Here is a 16,631-nt window from a genome sequence, read left to right as displayed (position 1 = left end):
AGAGTGCCAGCAACCCCACCTGTAAGCCCCAAATCAGCTGGATTTACTGAAAACATTTATTACAACAAAATGTCAGAGCTTTGTGACTGCCCGTCACCACTGAGCTGATGGGCAGGTGCTCATGGGACTGGGGGCCTCACTGCCCACTAAGGGTTTAGCGCTTGCCAGGAGGGACCGTTTGGCGGCCCTCAGCAGAGGCAGAAAGATGGCTGTCAGAAGTCTTCCGTCATGGCTTCCGGGGCTGGGTGTCTTCCCTCATTACTACACTGTCTTCTGGCAGAGTTCTGGCAGGGGCGGGGTTCTTGGCTGCCCTGTGGCTGATAATGATGCTGCTGTTGGTGACTCGAGGCCCATACCAGCCTTTCCAGAACTGGGTGTCCTGGCCCCCGTGTTGGAAAAGGATGTGGCGGACGCCGGGAGGGTAATCAGAGAAGGTGTGGGAGACCTGAGGAAGAGAGGGGAAGTGACCATTGAGACTGGCCATGGGGAGGACAGCCTAGCACTGCAAAACAACTGCAGCTTCTTCCTTAGCAGCCTGGCCCCTGGAAAAGTGAGTGGCAGGCCAGGCAGGCAGGGTCTCACCTCCTTCCACGTGGCATCATTCCACTGTTCGATGGTCACAGGTGGAGGCTCAAAGGAGGCCAAGACGATATAGTCAGCAGAGGCCAGCTGTACGCGGAGGTGATAGGTGCAGCCACAGTCCGCTCTGGGCGCAAACCTAGGGAGCCAGAATGGAGGGTGGGTGCCCAGGCCTCTGAAGGCCAGCTCTGGGGACAGCTCCTGTCAGCCAGCACCCCTCTATCCATGGGCTACAGGGAAGCATCTATCTACATATGGCCTCAGTTTTCCCATCCAAGAACAGGGTGTGAGCTTGAGAACCCAAGTGGCTTTCTACAGAGACGTTGTTCTACTCAAGCCTGTCACCATATGGTAAAATGGATGGGGACATGTGCCAGTAATTGTGTGCACAGAGGGTTGACTTAGGAAAGGGCCTTAGGGAAGGGTTGAGGTTGGAGCATAGCAGATTATATGCTTAGCCTCACACGGGTCCCAGCCTCCACCTAGCACCCAAAAATAAAAAATAAAAATAAATTCAAAAGGTAAAGTGGGCGCAGTGGTGTACCCCAGTAATTCCAGCACTCCGGGAGGCAGAGGCAGGTGGATCTCTGAGTTTGAGGCCAGCCTGGTCTACAAAGTGAGTCTAAGACAGCCAAGGCTACACAGAGAAACCCTGTCTCAAAAATAAAATAATCAGAGAAGGTGTGGGAGTTACTAGATTGAGGGTGGATGAGTTTCCACAAAGTTCAGTCCTCTGGTCCCAGGGCAGCTAGCCATTGGTAGGCCTCAGTGCCCATCAACAAACATGGCTGAAGTTCTGTGTCCACTGTCAGGAAGGGGGGATCCTTGGAGTGAGGGCTGACGGGAGAAGGAGTGCTGGTACAAGCTGGAGGGGAATGGGCCTGGCCTGTGGCTCTTAGGACACTGCAGGGCAGAGGGCGCCCTTCCTGTGGGTTCTCTCTTAGCAGGAGGGAATACAGGGAGGGTAGGGACACAGGCCACTCACCAGTCCTTAACCACAATGTCCGGCCGAAAGGTGTCCAGCAGCTCTTCCCAGTAGCCCTCGGCTTTGAGGTCCACCACCTGGGACTTGAGGCACATGCTGAGGGCAGAGGACAAGGCTTGCTTTGCCATCGTGCTAAACAGGGCCCTTCCTTGCCAGGCAGATGGCTCAAGGGACCCAGGTGACCCCCAGGACAGGCCCTGGCGGGAGCTCCTCGGGTCTATCTGAGGGAAATGGGGGAGTTAGATTTGATTTTCCCTGGGTGATATTTAATCCCATGGGACATCATGGAGTGTGGCTTACTGCTGCCCCTGACTTCATGTTCAGTGAGCTAGCTCCTTGTCACCCGAAACCCATCTCCCCCAATTGCCAGCGATCCGCCACCAGGTTCACTGCTTCTGTACACACCTGTTTAGGAACCCTCCCTGAGCTTGTAGAGGCCCCCACTTGTCCTGCCCATTGGCACAGTCTCCTGACTCTCCGCCCCCACCATTGCTTACCCATAAGAGGTGACAAAGTACTTCTTGACGGTGGGGTCAGGGAAGTTTGTGCCGTGGTCCCCAGGGAGGCTCTCCACTTTCCACTCATCGCCATCGTTGGAGTCTATCCGCCACGATCTCATGTTCTCTGGGGAAAACGGAGTGGAGGTGAGATCCCCATGGGCTACACTTGAAACTTTGAGGCCCTTTCTGGTCCTGGGAGACTTCAGGGGTGGTGAGATTTGTGGCTAGGGCTTCTTTGGGCTCAGATTTCCAGGGTTGTGGACACCAAGGGATTAATCAGTTGCTTCTGGAGTGTACTGGGCACCCAGAATTAGGACCCTACCAGTCCAAGGGCATAATCTGTGCCTTGGTATCCCCATATTGCCATGGAGCCCCCACAACCATGTGTCAATCCTTAGAGAATATGATCATAAAGACCCATGATGGAGGGATCTTAGGCCACTGGCTTTTCCAGGTTTAGGAGGGAGAGGCCCTCCTTAACTGTGTGACCCAGATTCTAGGGGCCAAAGGAACCCACTGTTCTGACATGATCCAATGCCCTTTTCCTGAGCAAATGCCAAGAGGGCACATTGGTGTCCCTTGAGCTGGTGGCTTCAGGAGTCCCGTGGTGTGAGAGACCTACCACACAGGGGTCAGATCCAGGGATTCGCCCCCTTCAGATTGAGCAGAGCTGGGAGAGTGTTACCATACGTAAAGTTTCCAAACAAAACCATCCCTAGGTGAGCTCAGCCAGTCCACTCACCATTCTGCCGCAAGAGCTCGCACTGTTTCCATGTGTTCTAGGGGACTCCCCAGTAGAGAACCAAAGGAATAAGAGAATTCCAGGAGCTGGGCTGGCATGGGTTGAAGCCAAGGGAGATTTGAGCAAGGCTGGGATGCCACAGTCAGACATGGGGTGGCATAAGAAGCGAAGCTGCAGAGTAGCTGTGACAGACATGCCCTGAGCTGAGCTGGCAGCCTGCCTGGGCAGCTTCTGGGTAGAATCTAGGGCAGGTAGGGAGATTGGGTATCTGAGGTGCTGCCTGTGGGTCCTCTGTCTAGGCTGAGCCTTGGCAAGACAGTCCTCAGTGGATGGCCATTCTGAGCGTTAAACCAAGTTGGTCCTCAGGACCCAAAGGACTCTGCGATCCAGACAGCCATGCTCACCGTTTGTCTACCTTCTAGAATCCCATCAAGGACAGGGAAGAGATGGCAGTCATTTGAAGACAAGCCCCCCCCCTTTCCCCTTTGAGACAGGGTTTCTCTGTGTAGCCCTGGCTGTCCTGGACTCACTTTGTAGACCAGGCTGGCCTGGAACTCACAGAGATCCACCTGCCTCTGCCTCCCTGAGTGCTGGGATTACGGGTGTGGATCACCATGCCCGGCTAAGGCCTCTCTGTTTTTGAGACAGGGTTTCTCTGTGTAGTCCAAGGCTATCCTGGAACAAACTCTAGACCAGGCTGGACTTGAACATACAAAGAGTTGTCTGCCATTGCCTTCCTGAGTGCTGGGATTAAAGGTGTGTGCTGCTATGCAGGGCTCAGATAAGGTCTCTTGATGGCCTCTGTGGCCTAAGAAGCAAAGTGGGCAGAGCATAGATACTCTGTACTATACTCAGTGAGGAAAACCTCAAAGGCCTCAGGCCAAGACCCCGCTCTTTAACAGGAGGAGGGTCCCTGGACAGACAGCAAGAAGCCTGGATAGAGCTAAAGGGGGCAGTGTGCCACACGGGGTCCATTAGAGCTTGACCCTGTGGCAGAGGACAAAGCCATTTATGGCAGACTGCAGGCTGAGGAGGTGTAACAGGGCCACACAGAGATGGTGACTCTGGGGAGACCTTATGTTTAGATGAGGTGTCAACCCTGGGGGTGAAGATGGTGAGGCAGGTAAGGGTGCTTGCTGCCAAGGCTGACAAACCTAAGCTGGATCCCCAGGACCCACATGGTAGAAGGAGAGCCCCAGCTCTGACAAGTTATTCTCTGACCTCCACATGCACACCCCCAGGCCCCAACCATACACACAACCAAAGTGTGGTAAGCATTAGGGACATGGGCCCAGTGCAGGCAGAGTGGAAGAACAAGCATGAAGGCCTGAGGTTCAGCAAAGTAGAAAACCGCCTCCCACGGCAGCCCGGCCTCACTCCCAACCCACCTTCAGCACATGGGTTCCGAAGGAGGTTCCTCTGCAGGCTGCACAGGAAGTAGAAGATCTTCCAATCTTCCACCGGCTCCTCCCAGTCCTTGGTGATGAAGCCGTCCCGAAGGCTCTTGCGCTTCCATAAAGTCACCAGGTCGATGAGGTCTCGCCAGAGGCTGCAGACCAGGCGGCAGTTACACACCAGCTGGCGGGCGGGGATGTGGGTGAACAGCTCCAGCAGGATGTTCTCCGGCAGCTCGTTGATGTTGGCCATGGTGGCAAAGGGGAGCTCTGCTCCCAGGCCTGCGTAGGGACAGCAGGGCTAAGCCCTGGAGCAGGAGCGGAAGAGCTGACTCCTCCCCTCCCACCAGGTTCTGGAGTGTGGTAGGCAGGTCTACCCCTGACCGGAAAACCGGGTCAGGAAGCATTTACAGGGTGGGGGTAGAGTGCGGTCCTTGAGCGCAGAGACCGTGGAAAAGAGTAATTCAAATCACGCGGCAGACTTTGGCAGCTCATGTGCCAAGTGCTAAGGAGACCAAGGCAGGCGGATGGCTTGGCCTGCTGACTTCTCTAGGTCAGGTCAGCCCGGGTTGGTTTTTAAAAGCCACCTCAAGAACAAAAATTAAGCTTTTAGGAATTCTTTGCAGTGAGAGGGAACCTAAAACGTCATGCATGCTGGGCAAGCACTCTGCCGCTAAACTCTGGGCCAGGCCTTTAAACCCTAAAGCCCTTAGGGTAGCGGTGGGTGCCGGTGGGTGCTGCGGTGAGTGGCTGAAGCCTCAGAAAGCCTAGGAGACTTGCTTGAGCCTAGCTATTCTTTCTAGGCCAGTGTGGGCAGCAGAGCAAGACCCCCCCCAAAAAAAAGAAGAAAAAGGAAAACAACAAAAAAAGAACAAACACAAAAAGACAAGAATTTTAAAGGAGTCTCTTCCCCCACCTCCACTGAAAAATAATTCTTTAGGAGCTGGGTGTGGTGGCACATGCTTGTAATTCCAGTACTTTGGGAGGTCAGGGAAAAAGAGGATCTAGTTTTCTAAGTCTACAGGAAACTCTGTCTCAAGATCCACCCCTCACCCTGAACTGCTTTGTTTTGGAGCCAGTTGGCCCTGTGACCTGGAAAGGGCCAGGGCCGCTGCGCAGTCTCTAAGTTGTCCGTGTCTGGCCTGGCTCTGATGTCACCTCACTGCAGTAAAACCACTTTGTAAGGCTCACTTCCCTGGGCCCTGCCCTTGCCTTGGGCGCCAGGCCAGGCTGGGAGTGTCTGGCTGTTACCCCGGGGGACCTGCCCCAGGTGTGGGGGTGGGCTGAGTGACCACACCTGCCTAAGCCTGAGGGAAAATTTCCCACTCACTTTCCTGGAAACAGAAATTTGGGGCTTTTCCTGGATTTTTAGAGTCTTCCTTGCAAGTTTTGTTGGGGCTCCTGTCGTGGAACAGAGGATACCGGGGAGGTGGTGGTGCACGCCTTTAATCCCAGCACTAAGGAGGCAAAGGCAGATCTCTTGAGTTCCCTGCCAGCCTCTACAGAGTGAGTTTCAAGACAGCCAAGGCTATACAGAGAAACCCCCGTCTCGAAAAACCAAAAGCAAAACAGAAAGCTTAGCTAGAGAGGAGAGGGTGCATGCAGATGGTGTGACAGAGTCTTCTAAATGCTTACAATTTTTAAATGTCTGTGAAAAATGCAACAATTAAAAATGATAATAAGATCGCGTGGAGGCACCTCCCCTCATTATTCCAGATAGAGGTACGGGAAGTTTGAAATTGTCGGCCCAGCCTGGTCCACCTAAACCCTGTCTCAAAGTACACGAAGTAAATAGCGCTGGGCCTCTGACTCATTTGGCAGGATGCTTGCCTATCAGGGGAAGACCACAAATGTCTCCTCCTCAGAGGGAGGGCTGCCGGGTGGTAGCATGCTTATCTAGCACTTGGGAGGCCCTGGGTTCCATCCTCACGGGGAAAACAAAACTAAAACCAAGTAAACTCTGAGGCTTAAAAGATGTGGGCAACTCCTGAAGGCCGAGATGGTATTCTACGCCAGTGACACTTTTCACCCACAGCCAAGCCACCTTGCAAGGGAGATCGCGGTGCCCCTGCCGTGCCTTGGTGGAAAAATCCACTCCCGGCTGTGGCCCGTTCACGTGCAGCGTCCTATCCTAGCGCCTTAAGCCCTCTGTCCCCAGGAGAAGCCGGCGTCGCCACCGTCCCGGACCCTCGCGTACGCACGCACAAGCAGGCCCGGCGTCCCCGCGCCGGACTCGGAGCACCGGCCGCGCCTGGCCTGAGCCTCCCCACGGGCGCGTGACCGCCGCCCCCTCCCGGCCCCGCCCGCCGCCCCCGCCGCCCCACTCGGCGGCGACCTGGGTACCGGGCGGCCGCAGCGCTGCCGGGCCTTGGGCCTGGACCTGGGCGACTCGGTCGTCTGTCGCCTCGCCCCGCCCCGGCCCGGCCTCCCCCTCGCGTCACGCACCGACCGGCGGCCGTCCGCGTCAGTGCGAAGGCGAGCTCGGGGTCCTAGGGTGCTCCCCCCGGCACGCTGCCGCCGCCAGGGCTCCACAGGCCGGGGTTCCTGGGCCTCCGTCTCCCCCTCCAGGCAACATGCGGCCGAGCAGCCGGCTCCCGGTAGGCCCGGCTTCCTCCTCCTGCGAAGGAAGCGTCACCTAGAATCTAGTCCCTGACACACACCTCCGCCTGCCCCCACCTCCACCACCAGTAGGACCGGAGTTCTGCTTGGTGAGTTTTCTTGTTTTTTTGAGACGGGCTCTTCCTACCAAGCCCTGGCCGTCCGGGAACTCTCTCTGTAGACTGGGATGGCTTTGAACGCCTAGATACCTACCTGCCCCTGCCTCCTGAGTGCCAGGATTAAATGGCAGTGTCAGCACCTGTGTCCAGCTTCTTCCTGGGTTTTGAGGGACTCTAAGGTCCTAGTCAAAATTAATTAATTAACTCAGACATTCATCAATTGCCTATCCGAGGGAATCTTCAGGGGTTGTGCAAGCTGACTATAGTTCAAGGGGAGTTCACGGATTCTAGTCCAGGTAGGTGGCTGTGAACTCTGGCCCTTCTATTTATTGTTGAGTGAGATAATTCACTTTGCCAAGCATTGAGCACCCACTGTGCTAGGCTCAATCGAAATCAGGAAGGCTCTGGGCAAGGGGACAGCAGTAGGCACAACCTGCTTGGGCTGCACAGGGAAACCCACCATGATTTCCTGGAGGGCAGGAGGCCTGTTGCTCCGAGGGCTCTGCCCCTTGGGCTGGGGGCCGCCATGGCCGCACTTCTGAAACGGTCAGCCCTTCTCCATGGCATAGGCAGCAGCCACACCCCTGCCTTCTTAGGGCCTGGCAGGGTTGTCCTCAAACCCACCCTTCCCTCCAAAGCCACGGGGCACAAGGAGGCTGGGAAACATTTTATTTGGCTGTGCAGTAAGAGGGAAGTTGGGGTGCTGGGGTCACGGGATGGTGTGTGATGGAAGCTCATACAGGGTTCAGGCACCTCCAAGCCACAGAGAACTTCCCAGAGAACAGCCTTCTCCTGTTTCCCCATCCCAGCTCTCAGAAGCTGGGGCTCATCCTCTGTGGAGCCCTGCACTCTTTGGTACCTATCCGTCCAGCCTTTTGGGGTTTTGCTGATGACAAGGACAATCTGGTCCGACCTGCCTATCTGGTACCAGGCCTGACTTGTAGGCCAAAGCAGAGAGAGCATACAACAGCTGACACACAGGTTGAGTAAGGACTGGCCAGCAGAGCCTTCTATCCCAGATCTGCAGTCCTGTCAGATACCTTGTCTGTCCCCGATCTAAGACCCTGAAGGAGAACAAGGAGGAAGGTGGTAGGGTTGGGGGTAGAGACAGGTCTGGGCAAGCATCCGAGCTTGGGTCCTCTCTCTGGTAAAGTATGGAAATGTCTTGTATCCACCTAGCCTTAGGCGCTGTACCTCTTCGTGGGCCGAGCTTGCTGGAGGCATCTGGAGAGAGCAGGGTGGCCCAGACACTAGAGGCTCCATACAGAGGAGGCAGCTGGGGGCAAGGGCTGACAGTGAGGTCTGGGAGGGCCTGACTTCCACCTCCCCTTCCCAAGCCTGGCCCTTTCTGACTGTTTACCAATCAGGGCTCCGAGGATAGGGGCTCAGGGGGCATCAGGGCAGCGGGGGCCCGATGACAATGCTGCTGTTGGTGACTCTTGGACCGTACCAGCCGGCCCAGTAGTGAGTGTCCACGCCTCCGTGCTGAAACCAGATGTAGCGGACGCCGGGAGGATAGTTGGAGAACGTGTGTGAAACCTGGAGGCGAAGGCAGAAGGGAGCTGTCAGGGACACTACCCAAGACCTGTCTCAATAAACAAAGCGGGGGGGGGGGGGACTGGAGAGATGACTAATGTTGAAGAGCATTGACTGCTCTCGTAGAGGACCAGGGCTCCATTCCCAGCACCTACGCGGCAGCTTACAAACACCTGTAACTCCAGTTCCAGGAGGTCTGACACCCTCTTCTGGCCTTCTAGGCACAGAGGCAAACACTTATACACATAAAATAAAAACAAATCTTTAAAGAACAGCAGCAGTAGAGCTGGGGGGTGCAGATGCAGAGCGAGGGCAGCACGCTGGAGGCTTAGGTTTCACCCCAGCACCATGACGGCACATGCCTCTAATTCTAGCACTCAGGAGATGAAGGCCAGAGGATCAGAAGTTCAAGGCCGTCTCTGGCTCCATATTATCTTAGAGGGCCCCTGTCAGAAAACAACAAAAGAGCTGTGGTTCAGCAAAGTGCTTGCTCTATAGAGTAAAATGCACAAAGCCCTGAGTTCAATCCTCAGAACCACATAATTCAGGCATGGTGGGGAACACCCATAGTTGGGGGGCGGGGTAGAGGCAGGAGGAGCCTAAGCTCAAGATGTCCTCTGCTCTGCTATGTAGCAAGTCGGAGACCAGCTTGGGCTACATGAGACCCTGTGTCAGAAAAATCAAAACAGAAAGAAATATAAAATTAGATAAAATAAAGAACCACAAGTTACTGGCCTAGGAAGGCCTGGGTTTTACTCCAGGTTCACCTCACCCTGCGGCAGTTGGCTGAGGACTTGTTTACACCAGGGCCTGACCTTCTGATGCTTTTGTTAATAGTTTTATTGGAACAGGGACAGGAACCACTTGTTATCTAAAGCCGCTTTCCCACATCAGCAGCATAGCTGAGAGGCCAGTCCTTGTGACAGAGAAATGTTTGGATCTCTGTGTATGTATGTTCATGCATGTGAGTGCAGTGCCCACAGGGGCCAGAAGAGGGCGCAGGAGTCAGCGTTATAGGTGGTTGTGAGTCACCTGACATGGTGCTGGCAACCGAATTGTAAGAGCAGCAAGTTCTCTCAGCCTCTGGGCTGCCTCTGAGGCCCTCCTGTGTGCCTTAAGCAACTTTAAAACATCACATTATTTACTGTGCATGTGTGCATGTGGATGCATTCCACAGTGCGCGTGTGGCAGTCAGAAGACAGCTCGTTAGAGTCGGCTCTCTCTTTCCACTCTGCGGGTCCCAGAAACTAAACTCAGGTCCCCAGGCTGGACGCCAGTGCCTTTTCCTCTAGAGCTGTTTATCTGGAAGACCACTGTCTGGCTTGTTGTTGCTGGTGTACTTATCTATCTATCTATCTATCTATCTATCTATCTATCTATCTATCTATCTATCTATTTCTTTAATATGTATCCCTGGCTGGCTAGAACTTGCTGTGTAGATAGGGCTGAACTTGAACTCAGAGATCTACCTGCCTCTGCCTCCCCACACTCCACCGTGCCCAGATGTTTTATTTGTTTGCTTGTCTATGTATTTATTTATTTTTAACACCAGGTCTCTGTGGCCTAAGTAGGCCTGGGATTAACCATGAAACTCAAACTGGCCAGGTGTGATGACTCACATCACTAATTCCAGGCAAAGGCAGGAGGAACTCTGTAAGTTCTGGGACAGCCTGATCTACATATTGGGTTTTACAACAGCCAGGACTATACAGAGACACCTTGTGTCAAAACAACAACAACAACAAAACTTCAAACTGTAGGGTATGGTGGCGCATGCCTTTAATTCCAGCGCTCTGGAAAGCAGAGGCAGGTGGATCACTGTGAGTTCGAGGCCAGCCTGGTCTACAAAGTGAGTCCAGGACGGCCAAGACTACACAGGGAAACCTGTCTTGAAAAACAACAGCAACAGCAACAACAAAAAAACTCAAACAAAATAACAATAACAAAAACCCAAAAACAGAAACTTCAAACTGTTGCTGGGCACTGGTGGTGCCTTTAATCCAGCACCCCTTCAATGTAGGGGGCAGAGGCAGGCAGATTTCTGGAGTCCAAGGCCAGCCTGATCTACAAAGTGAGTTCTAGGACAGTTTAGGCTACACAGAGAAACTCTGTCTTGGAAGACTCAAAGCAAAAACAAAAGCATCACCACCGACAAAACAGACAAACAAACAAACAAACAAAAAGCGCTCAAACTGGTTTGCAATGTACAACAATGCCCCTGCTCAGACTCTGAAGTACTGGTAGTACAGGCTTGAGTCACCACACTGGGCTTTGTATCTGGCCGCAGCGGTAAAACACTTGCCACATGTGTGAGGTTTTAGGCTCTGTATCCAATCCCACCAAATAAATAAAGGAAAGAAAGACAAGTGTGACCACGCTGTAGCTAATACAGTGGCTTCTCCAGACAGACCTACCATATGCTGAATCCAGCTAAACTGAAGATTTGATAAACCCATCACCCATTGGAAAAAAAATATTCTGCCAGTGGGAGAGCCGCACACCTTTAGTCCCAGCGCTAGGGAGGCCGAGGTAGACCAATCTCTGGGTTCTGAGTTCAAGGCCAGCTTGGTCTACAGAGTGAGTCCCAGGACAGCTAAGACTACACAGAGAAAGCCTGCCTTGAACCAATCTGCCTCCCACAGAAAGAAGGAAGGAAAGAAAGGAAGGAAGGAAGGAAGGAAGGAAGGAAGGAAGGAAGGAAGGAAGGAAGGAAGATTTTCTGAGTAGAATGCTGGTAAATCCAGATGGTCCCACACTTACATAAAGTAAGATTTAGGTTGAGGGGGAAGCGTGATGGCTCAGTGGTTAAAAGCACTAGCTGCTCTTTCAGAGGATCAGGGTTTAATTACAAGCACCTGTATGGCAACTCACACCCTTCTGTAACTCCAGTTCCATGGGCTCTGGCTCCCTCTTCTGGTCTCTTCAGGCACTGCATGCATGTGTTCCACATACATTCAGGCAAACCACCCATACACATAAAATACAAATAAATAAATCATAAAAATTAGATGGGGACTCTGTAGAAATGATAGGTATTAATATTGAGATCAGTCACACCTGCTGAATATTTTCTTTTTCTTCTTCTTTCTTTCCTCCTTAGACAGAGTTTGACACCTGTTGTTCTAGAAATTTCTATATATGGCCTTCTAATCCTCTTGTAGCCACTTCTTAAGTGTTGGGATTACAGGCATGAGCCACCATAGCCGGCTCTGATCATTTAATTTATTTCCCAGTTTTTTTGAGACAGGGTTTCTCTGTGTAGCCCTGGCTGTTCTGAAACTCACTCTGTTGACCAGGCTGGCCTTGAACTCAGAGAGATCCACTTGCCTCTGCCTCCCCACTGTTGAGAATAACAGCATGTGCTACCAGCGCCCAGCTGTCCCTGCACATTTTTATTTTATTTTTCTATGATACTGGAAGTTGAGCCAGCACATGCTAGGTAGGCACACCAGCTCTCTTCAGCCCTCTTTTTCATGGTTTCTAATTTTGAGACAGGGTCTCCCTAAATTGCCAGGCTAGCCTTTCCCCATTGCTGCCTCAGTTTCCCAGCACTGAGCATTTCTGCTTACACAATATCTATCTATCTATCTATCTATCTATCTATCTATCTATCTATCTATCTAGTTTTTCAAGACAGGGTGTCTCTGTGTAGCCCTGGCTATCCTGGAACTCGCTCTGTAGACTAGGCTATCCTCAACCTCATAAGAGACCAAGCTGCCTCTGCCTACCAAGTGTTGGGACTAAAGACAAGGGCCACCACTGCCTTTCTACATATGTTAGAACAGTAGATTTCATTTTCTTTTATGTATATCAGTGTTTTGCCAGCGTGTATGTATATGAACTATGTTTGTGCCTGGCACCTGCAAAGGACTTAGGGGATTGAATCCCCTGGAACCAGAGTTACAGACGGTTTGCACCACCATGTGGGTACAAGGATTTGAACCTGTGTCCTCTGCGAGAGCAAAAACATAGTGAACTACTGAGGGCATGTCTTCAAGCCCAGTTATTTACTCATTACAGAGAAATAAAAAGTTATTAATTTACTTCTCGGTACTGGAGATGGGGCACAGGGTTTTCTGTGTGCCAGGCAATCAGTCTACCAGTCTTTCTGGATTTTTTTTTTTTTTTTTTTTTTTTTTTGCATATGGTGGGTCTGTCTGAAAAAGCAGCTGTGTTAGCTCCATGTTTTCCATCCCTGATGTCTGAGCTGGAAGCTTAGTCCTGTTCTACTACAGTGAGTGAGGCTGAGCAGCGGAAACCCAGGTGAGAGATGGCAGAGTTTGGGCCTGAGTGCAGGTCTCTGTGGGGTCCCTGCCCACATACCTCCCTCCACTTGGCATCGCTCTTCTGCTGGATTGTCACTGGGTCTGGCTGGAAGGTTCCCAGTGGTGCGTGGGCTGACGACAGGAGCTGGACACACAGCTGGTACTTGGACCCGCAGTCTGGCCTGGCTGCGAACCTGCAGACAGAAGAACAGCCCGTGAGGACCTGGGGGGTGGGGGGCAGGGCAGGGGTGGGGCGCCTGGGCGGCAGGCCCCCCCCAGACCCTCGCCCCAGCACTCACCAGTCCTTGACCTCGATGTCCGGCCGGGTGGTGTCCATCAGCTCCTCCCAATACCCTTCAGCCTTGAGGTCCACCACCTGGGACTTGAGGCAGGTGCTGGGGGAGGGGGGAGGAGGGGCTGGAGTTCAGCACTGAACCCTGAGGATAGGACGTGGGCCCCCCCACCCTGAGGGCCCTAGATCTTACTAATAGGAAGTCACGAAGTATTTCTTGACCTGGTCATTGGGGAATTCCTTCCGCTGGTCTTTGGAGAGATCCTCCACCTTCCATTCATCACCTCCGTTCACATCCAGGCTCCAGAACTCAAAGCCCTCTGTGGGGAGAGCACAGAGCAGCATGCAGGAGCCTCCTCAGGGCACCTTCTCCATGCACCCCTCCTCCCTCTCAGAGCTGGGACCTCCAAGCTGCCCTCCAGCCCCATGCTTTGTCATTGTAGGTAGCTCATTGGGTGCTTCCTGTGTGCCTTGGCTGTAGGAAAGAGACTTCTGTTGAGGGTCCTGGATGACCAGACCCCTTCTCTGATGGAGAATGGCCTGGCAGACAGACTTGAATCTTATTCAGCCCCAGCAGTAGTGGGCTATGTGGCCACAGACACGTTACTTTCCTTCTTTGAGCCTTGGTCCTCTTGCTAGCTAGAGTCAAGCATAGAGGCTAATTTGTGGTGGCATCCACCTGCCAAGGCAGGAGGATTGCTGTGAGCTGAAGGCCAGTCTAAGGCCACACAACGAGTGCCAGGTCAGACAGGGCTACATAACAAGTTAGCAAGACCCTGTCTCAAAAAAGCAAAAACAGGGTCAGCAAAGGCCTCATCAGGTAAAACACTCGCCGCCAAGCCTGATGACCTGAGGTGGGCATCTTGGGATCCCACGAGGTGGAAGGAGAAACTGGACCCTCACAAGTTGTCCTCTGACTTCTACGTATGTGCAGTAGGGTGCACAGCTCCCCCACCACACATACCTAATACATATATAAATAAATGTCAGAAGAAAAAGCTGGGAAACTTTCTGCGGAGTACCATATCTTAGGTTTTCAGCCATAAACATAGTTTTTTGTTTCTATTTTTATAATCCTTTAAAAGCATTCCCTCCCAGCCCCCTCCTCAGTGGTGCACACCTGTAACCCCAGCACTCAGGGAGGCAGAGGCAGGCAGATCTCTGTGAGTTCGAGGCCAGCCTGGTCTACAAAAGGAGTCCAAGACATGCAAGGCTACACTGAGAAACCCTGTCTTGGACAAACAAACAACAACAAAACAAACCCAACCAAACAAAAAACCAGAAAATAAAACCCAGCGAGGCATGGTAGTACATGCCTTTAATCTCAGTACTTGGGAGGCAGAGACCTGTGGATCTCTAGGAGTTCAAGGTCAGCTTGGTGTACATACTGAGTTCCAGGACAGCCAGAGCTACCTGTGTTGTAATAATGGAGATCCTGTGTCATCATTCTCCCCAGACAAACCAAGCCAGACTGAACTGAACCATAAAACTCTTCTCAACCTATTGTCTGGGTTTGGGCTGTAGTCTGCCCTGCGCTGGCGAGCAGCATGCCTATGGGGAGTCACAGGGCACAGGCAGGCAGCTGGGGGCTCTGGGCAGCCTGGACTCACCTCCTCACCACTTGTCCTGAGGTTTGACCATGCAACAGAAAACAAGTTCCTTCCTCCGGTTCCTTATCTTTGGTTGCAGCATTGCCTGGACCGGAAGGGTCAAGGCGACTAGAAGCCTTGTGTTTGAGCTGCTCTTGAGCACAAAGGGGATTTCACGCCCCCAACCCCAACCATCCACAGGCAAGACCCATTCTGGGACATTCCCTATAGGCCTAACCTGGGGGTTCTGTAAGTAAAGACAATTGAATGTGGCTTCAACTAGCGTCTTTGATACAATCTGTTCCAGCTGGCCGCCATTCCTAGGAAAGGTTTTAGGAGAGGCTAGCCTCAAACTCATGATCCTCCTGCCTCAGTCTTTCGAGTGCTGGGAAGTAATTGGTTTGCTCTGAGACAGTCTTATGTAGCCCAGACTGGCCTCTAACGGCTGACCTTGAACTTATCTTCCTGTGTCTGCTTCCCAAGTGCTGCGAGTACAGGTGTGTGCCCTCTACCCAGATGAGAAATAATCCATACTAAAAAGTACCCTTGACCTCAGTCTACACATGGAAAAGAGAGTGCGTCAACAGTACCTACTAAGAATTACTGTGAGGGGAGTAAAGGCCGTACCCCACAGCTGGTGTTTAGGAGCCGTGCGCTGGCCACCTTACAGAGCGTGCGTGGGTCCTGGGGGGCGGATTCCCTCTGCACCCACCTTCCGCACAGGGGTTGTGAAGGAGGTTCCTTCGGAGGCTGCGCAGGAAGTAGAAGATCTTCCAGTCAGCCACAGGCTGGTCCCAGTCCTTGGTGATGAAGCCCTCCCGAAGGCACTTGCGCTTCCAGAGGGTCACCAGGTCGATGAGGTCTCGCCAGAGGCTGCAGACGAGGCGGCAGCGCAGCAGCAGCTGGCGGGCGGGGATGTGGGTGAACAGCTCCAGCAGGATGTTCTCCGGCAGCTCGTTGATGTTGGCCACGGTCATGGCGGTGGCTCGCGGCCCGCTCCTGTGGAGGCCGGACACAGGGGAGCCGCGCTGGACACCCCGCCTTCTCCCGGGCACGTGGCAGCTCCAGCACCGCGGAGAGCGGGATTCCTGGCTCTGCGGCCCACGGATTTTCTCCAGCCGCTGAGCTGCTCTGACCTTCAGTTTCCTCCTGGTAAACAGGGCCCGGGACAGTACTTCCCTCCGGGTTCACCGGCAACTCAGGTGCTTGGGCTAGGGAGTTGCTTAATAAATGATGAGATCTGATTTTCCCCAACCCCCGGCACCCAAGGACAGCCTCGAAGGAGGCCTAAGGCGCCTCCCAAGGTCACGCGGACAGGAGCGGCGCGGGAGGCTGCCCTGGCCCTCACTGAGTGTAGAGCCAGCCATTTTTCAGCAGGCCAGCAGTGTTTTAAGAGGAGGCTAACAATGGGAAGCCTTGTGAGCACTCCAGCCCGCAACCCTTCATCTCCCCCATCCCCCACGCAGGGAAAGGGGAGAGATGATGAAGGGCGCTTATCACTATCTCTCAGGACCGGTCACGGAATACAAAAGGCTCAGTGACGTTCTCAAGATCTCAGAGAATATGACCTGCTTACCTGAGGCCGGGGAAAGGTGTGTGTGAGTGGAGAGGAGCCTCCCGTCTCCCTCCCGCACCCGGTGGCTGGGCTCCAGCCCGAGGCTGCCCGCCACTGCCCAGGGCCTTTGCCGTTTCCCATTTGTTATGCGTGGCCCTAAAACAGGCTCAAGACGAGAGTCAGACCTCTGAGCGCCGATGGCGTCCCCAGCCCAGGTCCTCTAGGCCTCACAGTACAGTGGGGGCAGGCCTCGAGGCCTGGGCCTTAAAGGCGCTGGGCCCCCAGGATCGCAGAGGCCCTCGTCCCCCCAGCCCCCGGCCCCGCTAGACCTCTGCCCACTGCGTCTCCGTCCCTGCGCTGTGCATCCCCGCCCCCCGCAGTCACCTGCGATCTGCCGAGCTGAGCAATCCTGCCAGGCTACTGGGCTGTGCGGCCCGAGCCTACGTGCCCGGGGATGCAGACCTGCCCATTACTCGC

The 16,631-nt window shown here is 53.7% G+C and overlaps 2 protein-coding genes across 11 annotated transcripts; both read right to left on the bottom strand.

Moving 5' to 3' along the window:
• Positions 1–38: 38 nt before the first annotated feature.
• On the bottom strand, positions 39–7,079 carry LOC129682688 (F-box only protein 6). Of its 8 annotated transcripts, XM_055615170.1 has the most exons (7): positions 7,012–7,067; positions 6,646–6,817; positions 4,195–4,482; positions 2,062–2,188; positions 1,565–1,660; positions 583–718; positions 39–445 (listed from the first exon to the last, which is right to left on the bottom strand). In XM_055615170.1, exons 3-7 carry the CDS (start codon positions 4,451–4,453, stop codon positions 227–229), a joined length of 837 nt encoding a protein of 278 aa, XP_055471145.1. In that variant the 5' UTR covers positions 4,454–4,482; positions 6,646–6,817; positions 7,012–7,067; the 3' UTR covers positions 39–226. The 8 variants fall into 8 exon arrangements, with proteins under 8 accessions (XP_055471145.1, XP_055471150.1, XP_055471146.1 ...); XM_055615175.1 differs by lacking the exon at positions 6,646–6,817 and having other exon boundaries at positions 7,012–7,079; XM_055615171.1 differs by lacking the exon at positions 7,012–7,067 and having other exon boundaries at positions 6,646–6,829.
• A 492-nt stretch (positions 7,080–7,571) lies between these two features.
• Positions 7,572–16,532, bottom strand: Fbxo44 (F-box protein 44). 3 transcript variants are annotated; one of them, XM_055615222.1, is made up of 6 exons: positions 15,312–16,532; positions 13,204–13,330; positions 13,018–13,113; positions 12,777–12,912; positions 8,278–8,456; positions 7,572–8,193 (listed from the first exon to the last, which is right to left on the bottom strand). In XM_055615222.1, the coding sequence occupies exons 1-5, from the start codon at positions 15,574–15,576 to the stop codon at positions 8,313–8,315; spliced, it is 768 nt and encodes a 255-aa protein (XP_055471197.1). In that variant the 5' UTR covers positions 15,577–16,532; the 3' UTR covers positions 7,572–8,193; positions 8,278–8,312. The 3 variants fall into 3 exon arrangements, with proteins under 3 accessions (XP_055471197.1, XP_055471196.1, XP_055471198.1); XM_055615221.1 differs by having other exon boundaries at positions 7,572–8,456; XM_055615223.1 differs by lacking the exon at positions 13,018–13,113 and having other exon boundaries at positions 7,572–8,456; positions 13,233–13,330.
• Positions 16,533–16,631: the final 99 nt, after the last annotated feature.

This window comes from Psammomys obesus, unplaced genomic scaffold (assembly GCF_907164565.1).
Source record: "Psammomys obesus unplaced genomic scaffold, mPsaObe1.curated_primary_1811, whole genome shotgun sequence".
In the NCBI taxonomy this organism is placed as follows: domain Eukaryota; kingdom Metazoa; phylum Chordata; class Mammalia; order Rodentia; family Muridae; genus Psammomys; species Psammomys obesus.
Note: the sequence above shows the minus strand (reverse complement) of the source record. Positions and strands in the feature narration are given on the sequence as shown.